At 31.8% G+C, this 16,201-nt stretch overlaps 1 protein-coding gene across 1 annotated transcript; it reads left to right on the top strand.

The window, feature by feature from the left end:
• The first annotated feature begins 5,503 nt into the window (after positions 1-5,503).
• Positions 5,504-11,265, top strand: LOC128191667 (uncharacterized). The gene is made up of 6 exons (XM_052863852.1): positions 5,504-5,721; positions 7,619-7,722; positions 7,976-8,189; positions 8,275-8,367; positions 9,132-9,365; positions 9,461-11,265. Exons 1-6 carry the CDS (start codon positions 5,605-5,607, stop codon positions 9,761-9,763), a joined length of 1,065 nt encoding a protein of 354 aa, XP_052719812.1. The 5' UTR covers positions 5,504-5,604; the 3' UTR covers positions 9,764-11,265.
• Positions 11,266-16,201: the final 4,936 nt, after the last annotated feature.

Raw genomic sequence — 16,201 nt, 5'->3', positions numbered from 1 at the left:
ATGTAACGTAAGAAAAACATTCTTACGTTACACTCTCAACCACTTTAACACAATTTTAATGTTATGGTCAGCCCCGGGAGCGACGCCTCCAAAACCTTCAGCATTCGCACAATCACCAAACAAGTATGACTTTAAACAAGAGATAAAGAACTGTGGCATAATAATGTATGTACGAATTTAAGAGTTTTCAAACAGTAATGTTATCCTGACCTTTTAAATGATCCGACTTGAATATTTTTATTTGTGAACAAAAATCTTGTTTTGTATATTTTGTAGACTGAAAATTGTAGAATTATAAATCGCATAAAAGAATAATTATTTTGTAGCTATGCTTTAATAAAACGCTTACGTATTGTTACATTTTGTTCAATTAGATTCTCCCTCCACAAGTGTTTAATGATTGCTGTGTGATCGCAAATTCGACAAAATAAAGTTTGAGGTACATATGAATTTAACAGATGGTGGAGAATGACCATAACTCTATGATGCCATTTACAAACAATATGATAGGTACCCTTTAACAATGACATGTAGTGAAAACGAAAAGTGTTTAAAATAAAAAAAATCCAAAGGAAAATACCTACAGTAACAAAAGCAGTGCGAAAATGGAAATTTAGAAGAAGAAAAAATAGAGGTAAGATCTTGTGCCATTGAACAGTGAGGATTCTTTGCAGAGCGGTCAAACCCACCGTGTGCTCTTTGTCGTAATCGGGAAAACGGAAACTGTTGAGAGTCCTGTTTTATCAACTTGTTTGTCAGTAGCTTGCCTCGCCTTAGAAACTGTTCATTCGTAGAGCATGTCCTTGCGTATCGAATTAATTGAGAGACAAAAAACGTTATATGCAGGCGATGGAGGTTTGTTGTTACACAAGCAAGGAAAGTCGAGGATTATCATCAATGTCTCTCTCCTGTAAAATGTCCAAACAGGTAGCAGATGACTCAGAGTATATGGTATTTTTCATTTCACTGGGATATAACGAGTCAACGTAAATGTGAAAAAAACAATTGTTAATTGATAATACGTCGTCGATATACCTGAATTGTGAGTTGAAGGCCACATCGAGTGATTTGTTTTTCACATACAAGATTCCAAATGAATTATGTTTCATATAAAAACAAAAAATAGGTATGTTAAGAATGGAGCGCAATTGGAATGGGAATCCAAACAGATAGTAGGTAGACCTCACTTCTAAAAACCACGTACAAATGTAGATGCTGTCTATCAAAAAACACAAGCTTCTTTATAATATCCACTTCGGAGTACGTGTGCACATTTCGAATGGTTTTTAACAAATAATATGATGGACAAAATATTTTTAACAAAATATTTTATACAAAAATATTTTAGACTTTCCTATATTTCTCAAAAAAATGATACGTTTTGCCACGAATTTATTTTAACTACTCGATGCATCATTTTTTTTTATAAATGTGGGAAAAAAAGATTTACGATTTTCATTGAAACTGAGCTTTTACTATTATACCAAATTATCAAATTCCATTGAGCAACATAACTTGGTTATATTAGGTGTGTTATGGGTCAGAATAACCCTTAATTCCAGCAACAATCAATCACCAAGAGTAAACTTTTAACTTGCATAATTTATTTACAGTAATATATATATATAAACCACAACACCGAAATAAACTCAACTAGTTTTATTTTAAATCATCAGGAGTTTAAAAAAATCCGCAGTGAACGAAATGATTTATATATATAGAAGCACTGGCAAACCAACAACACTCGTTATCTAAAGTGTCGGATCAAAAGATACACGGTTATAAGATGAGATATAAAAAAGCACTAAAAATAACCAACGACACGAACAATAAAGTAAAATATTGTCAAATTTTCGGGACAACCCGTCCCTTCTTCAGGACTTTACTTTTGTCCTGAAGAAAGGACGGGTTGTCCCGAAAAATTGACAATATTTTACTTTATTGTTCGTGTCGTTGGTTATTTTTAGTGCTTATATATATATATATATATATATATATATATATATATATATATATATATATATATATATATATACCACCAAAATACAACTTGCACTAATAATCCTAAGTGAAGAGTGTCCGTTATAATCTGCCGAATAGATGAAATCACAATGTCCCAGTAAGTAGAAAACTGTTCGGAGTTTAATGTCTTTCCACAAAAGTCCAATTAGAGTCTCTTATGAGCACTGTATACTAAATATATATCTAGCATATTCTAGAAATTATATGTACAAGAAGTTATATGAATTACCTGGACACTCAAGAATATTCTAGAAAGAACAACTGGCCACTCCAGAATATTCTATTATATTAACCTACTATATATAACAGGTGTTGAAAAGACGTGAGCTTTTATGCGTTTGATTTTAGAATTTTTAAGTTTTACACCGTGTCTTCAATATACTACACAGTACTCTTGAAGTTTCACTGCTGTTAATTTTTTTAGTAAGGAGTTAAGTAGAAGGCTTAGTAAAACATTTACTGGAACTCGCTATATCTATGTTTATAAGAATTTTTATGAAGTTTTGATATCCAGTATAAATAGGACAATTCAAATTCGTTTTGGTTGTTGGTTCAAAAAAGATATATGATTTTGAAGAATTTCCTTCGTAGCAAGCGAGCTATGAGTATGAGTTTGATTGCCCCATGCAGAATTAAATCCAAGTTCTTCTATAACACAATTTACATGTACAATGGGCCTTACAAACAAAGACAATGTTATTTCCTGCTTTGTCAGCAGTAAAACCGATCGTGCAATCTATCTAGTATTTTTTTTCACTTATAAATTATTTAATATGGAAGAAAAATGGTTTTTATATTGTACTTTTATTGCTTAATGCGATATTTTATCAAACATAAAACACTTTTAATCCATTCTGCCAACGTGCCATGGTCTTCTTTTTCATGCCTTATTTAAGATTTTCAGGAAATGGTTTTGATACCGTTTATAAAATTGCAAGAAACAAATTACAGATAGTTTTATCTATTTGTCAAAGAAAATTTTATTTATAGAAACATTTTCAGTTGTATGATACAAAGTGTGTGTAGTTTGTTGTTGGTGGAGTTATTTCTTTTAATAGAACAACCTTTAATATGGATCTTAGTTCACATTATCTGATTCGGGTATTAAAAAAACAGTTCAGAGATTTTGTTTAAGATAAGACATTGATGTTGGCAAGGTCACATGTAAAAATGACTTGATATTCAGAATAACATTTTAACAACATAAATATTCTATGTAATCAACGAGTGTCATAGATTGGCCGAGCTGGTTGTCAGAAGGAACAACTTTTGTAATTTGTTTAGTTATACACAGAAAATAGTAAAAGGCTTTCGTTCACTGATTGGCTGATCGGTAATGTTGGCTCCCAAATCATCCGTCAAAGTATGAATGACAGGCCAATGTTGGTGAATCTGCACTGTTAAATAGTTCAAAAGTTGAATGTTTAGGGGGGTTTAATTGCACAGGGATGTTAAGGAAGCATATGGTTCTGAAATATATGTATTCCGTGAAATCACAAAACTTCATTGTAATGTTCATATTCAAATATTCAAGCAACGAAGCGATGACCAAAAACAAATTTAAGATACTGGAGACATTTTTCACAAATTATATTGTATTACCTAGACTTACATATTGATGACGTCATGACTGATAGCTGATGTTCGTGTGAAAGAATTGTAAACAGATTCAAAATATAAGTAATATAAGAATTGTAATAAATTCTTCTGGTGTGATTCATTGAGAATTAAACGAATACTGGGGAATGTGTAAATGCTATCAATTATTCGCTAGAAGGTATGTAAATTTGCTTTTATTTCTCGGCCAGGCTTTCCTTCGTCGTTGTTTACGATATAAAAATCCAACAGGAACAACTCTACTCCGTACATATTGAACTTAATAGTTTACACGTATGGATAGTTTGATCAATGCTTAACTTGAAAAGTGCCGCTAGAATCCTGAATTTTATGTGATTTTGCTGCAACATAATATTTTTGCGCAAACTGTATATAGGTTGGGAAGGTTTTTTGAGAACCGGGTAAATAAATGTTTAATAAATAAGTAGTTCTTCTATTTTTTTTTATCAAGGAAGATACGTAAGCTATTTATAGTTGTCATGTAATAATCCACCACTGTGGTAGTAATGTACCACCCGATTTTATTGCATTAATATATATTTCAAAGGATGATACTTAGTTTTTGATCTGATTCAAAACATTTGTTTAATCTAATGATTTTAATTATGGGTCAAAATAAGACGCTTCATTGCTGATATGCTTTCATAACCTACCCGCAATTTCTTAAATGCTTACTAATATAGCAATATACCATCACCAACTGCATACGTAGGATTTGTCTTTAGGAAAATATTCTTATACGAGGCAAGTTACTGATAAACAAGTTGACAAAACAAGATTATCAACAGACAATTGAAGTTAATATTTCGTAACCGCTATAGTCGATACAACGACCTCGTCAGCAAATATAATTTTCTGCTGGGTCATTCGCTGACTGACGTTTTTGATACTTTTTATTAGGCCATACTTTTTATTAGGCCATTATCAATCATGAATTGTCTATGGATGCTCATTCCTCCATGGCACTTGATCCTGCTTCTATTATGCTCCTGTTTTGTAACTTTATTTGGACTTTTAATTTAGAAATTGATAGTTAATGGCAATCAATAACTATTTGATTGTGTTAGTTTAAACCAGCTAGAGGACTATTTCTATCGTTTTAATAAGCTGAACTTTTTCAAATTGAAAAGGTAAATAGTTATGATACATTTTATTTGTAAATTTAGAGAAAAGTATTGAAGTGGGTTCTATTATCAAATGATAATATTTATTTACGTCGTACTTACAATTTTGCGAAAAATTTTGGTGTACACTTATTGTGGAATCATTAAAATTCGTGGGGGCCAATTCTCGTGCATTAATGACATTTTATAGGTCACTCAAGTTTTGAAATTTGCTTTAATTAAATTATATATGTATACAGTGGGATCTAATTTTTCTTCTGTAAAAAATATTGTATCTCATACATGATTGAAGGAGTAAAGTACGCCAAATGTGAAATGCGATAACTGATCTATATAGTTAAAAACAACTCAAAACAACACTGGTACCAGTATTCAACAATAACATAATCTTACTTACCAACACCTTTTATGGAAAGTTAATTGTATAAATTGTTACATTGATAATGTTACGGTTGTTAACCTTTTTTGGCGAGACAATAACCCTGCCAGGACATACCATGTAGATCAGGAGCGAGGAATTAGTGATAATTCAAATGGATTCAGACTTAGATAAGCTAGATAACTGTCACTGTATCATTACTGTTTATTTTACGAGGTTAAATAGGACGTCGAGATAAAGCAGTAGTTATACATGTAATAGGTAGACAGGGTAGATGTTTAAGAAATTGATGGCATATTTAAACAGAAGAATTAAAGAAAGCGGGTTTTACTTATCTCATTTAAGGATGTGGATCTGATGTCGAAATCAGTGGGTTATACTGATTTTTTTTACTGATTTTGTCGATGCACAGGGAAAAATAAAACTATAGGTTTTACTTTGGGTACGTCCGATGGTGGTACAATGGACCAGTCTTCAACTCTTCATCGATTACAAATTATTTGGGACTCTGATAGTGACACCGAACAGTATTCAGTTGGCAAGCAGACAGTGGCAAAAACATCAGATCCTGAACTAACGGTAGGTAGCACATCGTCTACAGAACGAAATGTATAGATATAGACCTAAATGTGACTTTGAAAAAGTCTTTCCCTTGTGAATACACGTTGAGTGCATTAACTCAGAAGAACCTTGTGAATTTAAAGGAAGTGAACATGAAAAAAATAATTGTTGCTTAATAAATTATAAAAGCCTTTTGAAACTTAAAAATGAGGTCTGTTACCTATTTGTTTATTTCTATCAAGAGATTTTATCAATTTAACACTCTCAGTGAAAGGTTTATGGAGGTAATCCATTATTCCCCAGCATGCATCTGTTCTCGGACGTAGATAAGCCACATTGCTGCTGGTGACTGGGTCAATGTTGGAACTAGGCCAGTGTTTATGTATAGAGTTGATAAAAGTTACGAAGAAAAAATATGCCTTGATGTGAAGAAAAATTTTGTGTACTGTCATGAGAAGACAAGGATTTAGTACATTTCTATAAATGAACCTCAGATAACTATTTATGATTTGTACAAAAAATGAATATAGATAAATTAATTTGTGAAATATAAGACCATCACATTCCAGATGTTTGTATGGAGGCCGTATGGAGATGCATGTGGCAGTCAGTGTTTACATAAATAAAATGCTGTTTTTAGATTTCAATTTAAATTAATATAAAATTGTAATTCCATTTTCCATGTGGGGTTTCTTACCGTTACTTTTTATTTAAATGCCCGGGAAATTTTTCTGATTTGTTTTTTTTTATACATGAGATCTTGATGATATGTACGCCGGTTCTGTTTATGCTGTCAGAAGAATAACAGGACTAAGACACTTTTTAAAAGTCAGGATGCTGTGCAATGCACCTTGTGTGCTCATTTATGTAGCACACATAATGTTCAAACTCATAAACAAGAAATTCCCGAGTGCAAGAAAAAATAGGTCACAATAACACTGATCCACGGACATTCCATTCTAGTTACATGTCACATTAACTGCTGGTGGGAATGCATCATTCTGAGATCCAAAATCTTCCTCCATAAACACTGTTTAAAATGACAACTCTTTACATTCCTTTCAAGTTTCCATTCACATTTTGATGATGGCATTTTATCCCTGTTACTACACGTGTGTAAAATTGCAATGTGTCTCACTGACGGCAGCATCAGTGCTGCCCTCTCTTAGATGCTTAGAGATAACCCAGCAGGGAGGTAATGATTTTAACAATATGGCAGCGCTCATGGATTGCAAGAATTAGTTATTCTAAGTGGTATATCTTTTTACTGAGGAAAGCTCTGTCTAAATGGTTTTCAGATATCATTATACACATCAAACAGACAAATTTGAGCCCTTGATAATTTTTTCATGTTCACTTCCTTTAATGAAGACTCACCTTTTAAAAATAAGTAACAATCAAACTTGCATGATTTTTATGTACTAACTCTTAAATGAATACCTAATATATAAAACATGTTGGAATATGCTCTTGCGAAATAATAATTAGCAACTATACCACATGTATTTGTTAATTGAAAACAATTTGCAGGGAAATACTTTAGACAATGGCGACTTGTTATTCATCACTTGTCCATCACCTGCATGTTGTGTTTTTGTCTCTCAGTTAATTCGATTCACAAGAGCATGCTCTTCGTATGAACAGTTTGTAAAGCTTTGCTCTGCTTTGAATTTGTATTTCGTTTTATGGATTTTTGAGATGGTTGACAGTTTTTATTGTCATTTTTTCATTGAGGTATAAAAGTTTGAACGAGTTAAAGAAAACCAAGGTAGTGTCATTTCTGAAACAATTTATTTTAACAGTTAAAATATACACGATAATTTTCATTATTAGTGTAGCACACATATTTGATTGTATGAAGATTTAAAAATTTTCCTTAGTTAACTATAATTTTAAAGCATTAAATATTTAATAGAAACCAGATGTACATCAACATATCACAGTGAAAAGATTAGATTTCTACAAAATGCAGTACAAGCTGAAAGAAAAAAACCAAGAAATTGAAGACCTTTCAACAAGGTTGAGGTTCTGTTTACTTGAATAAGACAGACTTGTTAACTAAACTTAATATAATGATTATAGAACCTAACATAGAGGGCATCAAGTAAAAGGAGAAATTAAGTAATTGTTTATTAAATATTCATATATTTTTAACTTAAATTTGATTCCACAATTTCTTTGATTAGACCTACGAAAAACTGTTTAGAAGATATATGCATGTGCACAAATAGAACATAAAATAAAAAATAAAGAATCATTCGCTTATCTTCAGACTAAGCGAATATGCCAGTCAACACCTGATGGAGGTAATCCCCAACATGGCAGACCAGAGTGACATCTACCGCCCCACAAGACTGGGGGAGATGTACAGTCAGCTGTTTGATGACGAGTGGTCAGAGGCATTCGAGGCCTTCAAATCCAAAACTGAAGATGATGACGACGGCATCGCCCCTGATATATTGTATATCCTTCAGGATCTGTTGATGGTATAATCAGGGACATTCAAAAGAAAAGTTATAAATAAACCATCAATACTGCGCCGATCTAATAGTCAATTTTTTCTGTTTTCAGAATATTTTTGAATTTTGCAAAGACCAATCAAAAAGCCAGAAACTTTACATTGAAGATAGCCTTGCTATTGCTATAGGATTAAAAGAACAACAGGTACAGTTTACTATGTTTAAACAATCTGGAAAAAATTGGTACAGATATTTCAAAGAATTCAATATAAACATAAATTTGATGGAGGTATTAAAGAAACAAGACGCAGCAAAACAGACGGATAATACATTTAAGGAATGAAAATACTTTCTACGTATGTTAAATGATATAACATAACTTGAGGCAGTTTACGCTTTATAAACCGTGAAGTTATGTTATATCATATAACATACATAGAAATTAAATTTATTCCTTATGATTTAATTTTCTAAGTCCACAATAAGAAAATAAGGCTCATTATTTAGTTAATAACTTTGTTTTAGCAAAGCTAGGTGGACGTAAAGTAATTGAACGTCACAATGATCGAAAGGGGCAAAGAGTTAAACGTAACGTCAAGCAAAATAATACGTTTTGCACGTGTGTCGTACCGTGACGAATGCAAATTATGGGTGCTTTTCATTTAACCGGCATCGCCGGATTTGCCGGTGTTGCCTCCGTCGCTGATTGCTGGAACCCGCGTTGCCGGCGAGCGATTGTGGCAACGCAATATACTGTTGCATGTATACGATATACAAGAACTTGTCTAGCCAATCAAATTAGGTGTTACAATCAGAATTAGATTTTTATAGTATCAGCCTTTGATTTGAACTTTGTATTGCTCAAGTCTATATTTGTTGATATTTCTTGAATTTGGAAACCAATAAGATTAATATTCATTTGAGTGGAAAACGTTGATTATTTTAAACTTTGTGTTCGTCTATGACAAGGAATTATTCAATCAAACACCAAGTGAGAAGAGCCAAGAAGTATCAGAAGAGGGAAAGACAGATACTGATAAATCTGACAGTTCTCAGAAAGATCCAGCACAAGAACCAGAAAAAGAAGATAAACATTCAGAAGGCAAGGACTACAGAAAGAGTGTTATTTACCCAACAATTGACAGATATGCCGGAGACTTCCGAAAGGCAGCTGCATTCACATCAGCTAAAACCAAATCAACGGTAAGGAACAAATATTTTAAAATGAAATCCAATTATTTTTTCCCTGACTTATTCTTGTTATAGAAATGTCCAATTCTGACAATGTATGATTTCAGTTGTTCATTGCATCTGAGCTCCCCTTTCTGATACCAGACGAGACTGTCCGCGCGGACGTCCGTGTGTTGACGTACGTGAGGAAGTGTGTAGAGCTTTGTTGGTACATGTGTATTCAGGACCCACCAGTGGTAATCGTCTCACCTAAACAAGGACAGCTAGTGGACAAGGCCTTATTCTCCTTCCATGGACGCTTCGGGAAGATCGTGGCGTTGTGTGTGTGGCCGGCGCTTCTTCTCCATGAAAACGGACCCGTGATGTGTAAAGGATACGTACTTCCGGAGGAGAGGAATCGCCATAGATAGAGATATTTATTTAACTCTGTTGTTTTGATTGCAATAATCAAATTATTTCTATAAAACATTTGTCAGACGTAATACAAATGAAAAAAAAAATCTTACTTAATAACTTATTGATATTTTGATCAATCTGCTTTTTGTTGGAATACAACGAGATTACATTCTTGTTGTTATACTAGTACATGTATATATAATATATATGTATACACTGATTTTTTTAACATATACGTTTGGTTTACAACAAATACTGCCTTTTAAAAATGCTCAGTTTTCTTGAAAATTGTATCAAATCATTCAAACTAACCAAATATTACAATGAAATTTCTGTGATTAAAAGGTACGCAGTACAGTTAAGGCGGTCAATAAAAATATGGGTAAATTTTTGTGATGAAAACACGTATACTTTAGTTAAACTGGCATGTCCTTTTTAAAATAAATAACAGTCACTCAAATCCAATATATTTCTAAAATATATATATAACAGTACAATATTTTATGTTCATAGTGGTCACGTGATATGGCAGTCGCATGGTACAAGCAGATGTATTTGTGGTTTGAGGTCATTTAAAAAATTCAATATTGCAAGGGCATAATCATGTCAAAATTCACAACTGAATTATGAAATAACTTGATGTTATATCGTAGATTTTGAAAAAACTTTTTAAGATAAGAATATTTGTTAGTAGAAACCGTAATTTATAATGCATATGTTTAATAATTTTGAAGGTCACAGGCTAAATTTCATTAAAAAATAATTAATTTGTAAGATTTTACAAGGATCGTAGAAGTTTTTAAGTTACATAGCATATTTCAAATTCACATGTAAAAGTTTGTCGAGATCAGGTAAGCGTATGCCCTTGCAATTAAGTGATTTATTTAGGTACTCAGATTTTAGATATACGATATTTTATACAAAACCGAGGTGGCTTCTTTATACGATGCATACTTTTAACAAAATGAAAATAAGACTATATAGGTAGCATTCTACTAATAATAATTTTAAACAAAATATTCATTTATACTTTTCTGTTAATGTATGACATTTATTTTTCTTCGCTATAAAACTGCACGATAGCCTTCAATGATTTAACTTAATGCGTCATTTTGAAGCATATGACGTCATATTTTGTAGTACAGCGAGAACGACATCTCGCTTATTTTTCAGTGTGTACGATATAACGGACATCAAAATTGTAAGTAATAGCATTTGTTTTTTTTAATTAAAAGATTAGTATAGGTTGATTTTACTAATTAATAAATTAATAAGTACTTTCGAGGTTTGTAATATACTGTGATGTCATAATGCACATTTCCCGTACTTTTTGTCTGAACGGAGTTTATTGACAGCCTTAACTGTGCTGCGTACTTGCAACAAATCAAATTACTATGGAAAAGCAAGTTGAAGGGGCTTGTTGAATATCGCATCGAAAACGATTAATTGTGTTGTTTAATTTTAGAATTTTATGGAAACAGAAGTACAATGTATTATACACTTATATCATTGATTCTGTGCCATAATAAATGATATGTAAATGTTTGCTTTGTTTCGTTCTTCAACTTTCTGCCGAAAATATTTATTGTAGATTTATTTTGTGCCATTCATTAAAACATATTTACCTGACCTTTTAGAGGTCAGCTGTTGTTTTAGCTCTTTTAATAAGAAACCTTAATCAATACTACATACATCTACATGATATTATCATGATAAAAGCATCACATCACTAAGGATACCTTTACATGTATACCCTCCCCCTAATTTTTTGATTTTTTGATTTTCATTAAAGGCATTAGTTTGAATTATTTTACCTAATACATGTATTATTAAACTTATGGTTATTTCTTTGAGTCATTTCTCAAACATATTTGAAGTAGTAATCACTGATGCTAAGAATTGTTCCGTTTTGGTTAATTGGATATCATGATTTGAAGCATTATTTTTATTTACATATGGACATGTTGTCCTGCATGTGGTTTCTTTTTTTCATGAAATAGGAAGCTAACAATCATTTTTTGTGAATATCTTGATATCTAATCTGGCTTTTTGGTCCCCTTTTATTAATCCATGCTAAAACAGCAAGACCTACAAGTGTGATGCCTGCGTTAAATTTAAAACACCCAGAGTAGTTGAAGACAGATAAGAATTTCATGAAAAATGTTATATTTTTTATGCATATATACAAAGGGTAAAAATATGATGATTCTTGTTCATATCAATAGTAGTACACATGTAATTTTGATGGTCAAATGTACATTTACATATCCTACATGTAATGTTAATGGAGATTATTAATTGAAAATGGGGGAAGGGGGTTCAACTATGTATATAAATACATCTAAAAATATCACTTAAGAAGAAAGGAGCATAAACGTGGGATTTTAGAGATTTTGTAAATTATTTTACCTGCATTTGTTTTCATGTTAACTACATTTAAAAGAAAAATATTCTTTTTTTTAAATTGGGTTATATAAGTCAGGTTGCTTAATTTAATTTCATAGAATCAGCAAATTGCTTCCAGTTTATGAATTAAATGATTAAAATGAAACTGTTTTAAAGTATTTATTCCTATCTCAGTTATTAGCTAAAGCCTATTAATTGTCACCAGGATGAAAAAAAATCCTATCTTCTATGCCAGTTTACTTATGAAGAAGTATATGATTATCTATGGGACATTAACTTTTTTTAAGCCAAAAGGCATGTGAAACAAATTTTTTTTCAATATGAAAGCCATGGGACATGTCAATATTTTAAATAGATATTTTTATTTGTACCGGTCCCATCATTGTGATAAATTTTGCCTAGTCCCTAAAAGCTCAAATTGAGCCTTATAAACACTTTTCGTTCGGCGTCCGTCTCTCCGTCTGTTCGTCTTCTCCAGAACCTTTGGGCAAATTTTAACAATTTTAATCCAACTTGGCACAAAGCAAAATTGGGTAGAAGGAGTTCAAGTTTATTGAAATGAAGGAACACGCTCGCTTTCAAGTGGAGATACATGTAGTTAAGAATTATTGAATAATGGATATTATTCTTATTATAATACCCAAGGGTAAGGAATGTGGTCATATTCTAACATAGAAATATACTGAGATTTTTTTTTATTTTGTCTTCAAAATCAATGAGACGGAAATGTGTTTGGAGGCAACCTAACGAAGTGTTAATTCATCTTTGTTCAAATCATGATTCTAGGAGTGGGGAGGAACTACAATCGAAGGGGGTCGATTTTTCACATAGGAATATAAAAAAAAATGTTTTCAAAATTTTCAAAAGAGAAATGGTTAGCCTTTTTGTAAGTTTCCCGTTGCATTAGTTCAAAGAGCCCACAGTGGTATTCCTCTGTAACACAATTTATAATTACTAAACGGAATATAAGAAGCTTCGTTCAATCATCAGTAAACTTAATATTAACACAAAGTTCTATAGACGATAATTTATATGCCATTTGTTTCCTCTCATTCATGCAGGATTTAATGTAATAAAGAATAATCTTGAATATTTTTCGTGACAAAATCTATTCTATACTATCTGTAATTAGTGAGTACTTCAGGTTTGCTTTGTTTCGATAAAATAATTTAGGTCCATAAGGTACGTTGTCGTTTTGTAATTACGAGATAATGTAACATTACCATCTTGCATTTGTTAAGATGAATAATGATTAGATAGTTATGCATGGGAAATCAAATCTGATTACTTTATACTTGCGTGTTGCGGTTGGTTTTTGTCGGTTTTGGAGTTTTGATTATTTTTATAAAGATTCTTGTGCGAGATATGATTTTGAAAAATGATATGACTAGACTGACTCTCGCACTTGAATTTGCGTTTATAGTTTTATTTAATAAATACCATAGCAATTATTGATCAGGAGTATCCAATTACATATTCATTCAACCATATCCAAAGTCATAAAACTGGTATATAACAAAAAACAATATAAAAAGAAAAAAAGAAAACATATCAAGTTTACCATTATTATAATACATTTAACAATGATGTTATTACAATGAAATGTTTACAGCATTTAAAAAAAAATTCAAGCCTTGTTTTAAAACTCAGATATATATTTACAATTGTGCATGTAAGAATACATCTAAAAAAAAAGATCTTATGTTACCTTTAAGGTACGAAGGCATCATATAAAGTGTTTCAAGATCTACAAACCATTTTAGATTTATAAATCTTGTATGTAAAGACACAATGGCAGTTAGAAACAGTATCTGTGCTTTTGCATTCCGTTCAAGTAAAATCCACAAATTACATACTTTCCTAACAATTAAAAAAAATGTTTGACATCGATCTTTATATTTTCATTGCACATGATCAAATTTACTGTATGACATAATATATCATTCTAATTTTCAGGTTTAATTTTTAGCTCACCTGAGCTGAAAGCTCAAGTGAGCTATTCTGATTGCATTTTGTCCGTCGTCCGTCTGTCCGTCTGTCCGTCCGTCTGTCCGTCTGTCTGTCCGTCTGTCTGTCTGTCCGTCTGTAAACTTTTTACATTTTGAACTTCTTCTCTAAAACTGCTTATCCAATTTCAACCAAATTTGGCACAAAGCATCCTTATGGGAGGGCGAATATGAATTGCAGAAATAAAAGTTCGATCTGTATTCAAAGCGGAAAAAACCTTGAAACTGTAGAAAAAGGGGGGTGCATTTTTAAAAATCTTCTTCTCAAAAACTACCGAGTCCAATTCAACGTAGTTTAGCATAAATTATCCTTATGGGAAGGAAAATATAAATTGCAAAAATTAAGTGCTAATTCTGTTTCAGATCTGAGTTATTACGAAAATAATAATAAAGGAAAGGCGTGTTTCAATCAGTTTAATAGCTTCGGGCTCGGAATACGGTAAAATGGGTAGGCATAACAAAAGATTGGCAGGTATTAATCTGCCAATCTTATTAAAATTTCGGGATATTTGATGGACCAGTATATTTGTATTCGCTGTAAATATTGCTGCAAAATAATGCGTATTTGGAATTGATGATTGCCGATCTGCCCCGGCTTTTATTTTGCCACGGCCCGGGTTTGCATACCCATTTTACCAAGACTCGTATTCCATACTTCTAAAACGAGGTTCTTTGTTTAAAGCGGCCATGACATTATACGAAAAAGGGTCGATCTGACTATGATGAATTTGCTTGCTATGCAACAGTTCGCGTATGAAGGGAAATTTTTGAAACATGCAAAATATATTGGTGCCGATTTTGTGAAGTAAATTAAGGCTAAATATTTCAATGCGTTGACAGTTTTCACACATGACGTTAGTGTTAGCTTGTTCTGATTTTCGTTTCGTTTTAATTATTTATGCTTTGTAACCTGGGAACTATCGTCTGTATTTCGTGATTTTTACGTATCAAATCAAACAGAGACTTCGGTAAATCAAACAGTTAACTGTTTACCTGCGCAAATTAAGCAAAATCTGATGTATCAAAAAAGTACTGAAATACAATTCATTCTATCGGTAATTTGGCATTATCTTTTGCGTAATGGTAGATTAATGCAATAGGTTTTGTTGAGATGCTCGGCATTTTCTCGAGTTTATTCAGTTTAAATAGAGTTTGATATCGCTGACGGAAATATGTAGGTATATACATGTATATATCTGATTCATTTCGAAAAAATAAATTGTGTTCTTTATTTGTTTTAGTGCATGTTTCTTGTGTTTAATTGTTTACAATTTCTATTTACTAACCATATTTGAGTGTTAAGCTTCGAATTATGAGCAAGATACAGAGATTTGCTCACAATTCTATGTTTGTACACAGATCTTAAAAAGTAAAGATTAAAAAAGTAAAAAATTTGTCAATATTTAAGAAAATTTTCAGTCTGTTCTTCCAGAAACCAACTTTAATAACTTATTGTATTGTAAACTTGACCTTTTTTCGTCATTATTACTCCTACTGTACATGTGATCCTTGACTGTGTTTGTGTTCATTGGTATAAACTTATTTTGAACCTCAAATACCAGTGAAATGGTCTTGAGTGAATAAAAGAATTGAAAATCTTAAGCCATTCTTTTTTTCCATTTTAAATGCTGAATAGGAAATACCAAGTTAAAAATCTTAAGCTGAATGTAATAAACTCATGTGAACAAAATATGACTCAAACCTAAGCGAACTGTGAGCTCTGTATCTTGCTTATAATTCTACGATTGACGCTGAAATTTTGGTTGAACATTAGAAATTCTATATCAATTATAGTATGTTAAATACTTGTACAAACAAAATATAAGAATGATATTCTGTATATACCTACTCTCTGGGGCCCCCTCTTTATACAATAAATAATGTGAAATCTACATCAATTTTGATAGTTTTTCAGACACGAGTAAATAAAAACGACGTCTTTAAAACAGTGTCCATAGTTCTGACACATTTCTGTTGCGGGGATAAAGTAATTATCGCTATTCCTAAGAAAATATCACAGCGGAAAATTATAATGGGGAA

The sequence above is a fragment of the Crassostrea angulata genome, chromosome 7, assembly GCF_025612915.1.
Source record: "Crassostrea angulata isolate pt1a10 chromosome 7, ASM2561291v2, whole genome shotgun sequence".
In the NCBI taxonomy this organism is placed as follows: Eukaryota; Metazoa; Mollusca; class Bivalvia; order Ostreida; family Ostreidae; genus Magallana; species Magallana angulata.
Note: the sequence above shows the minus strand (reverse complement) of the source record. Positions and strands in the feature narration are given on the sequence as shown.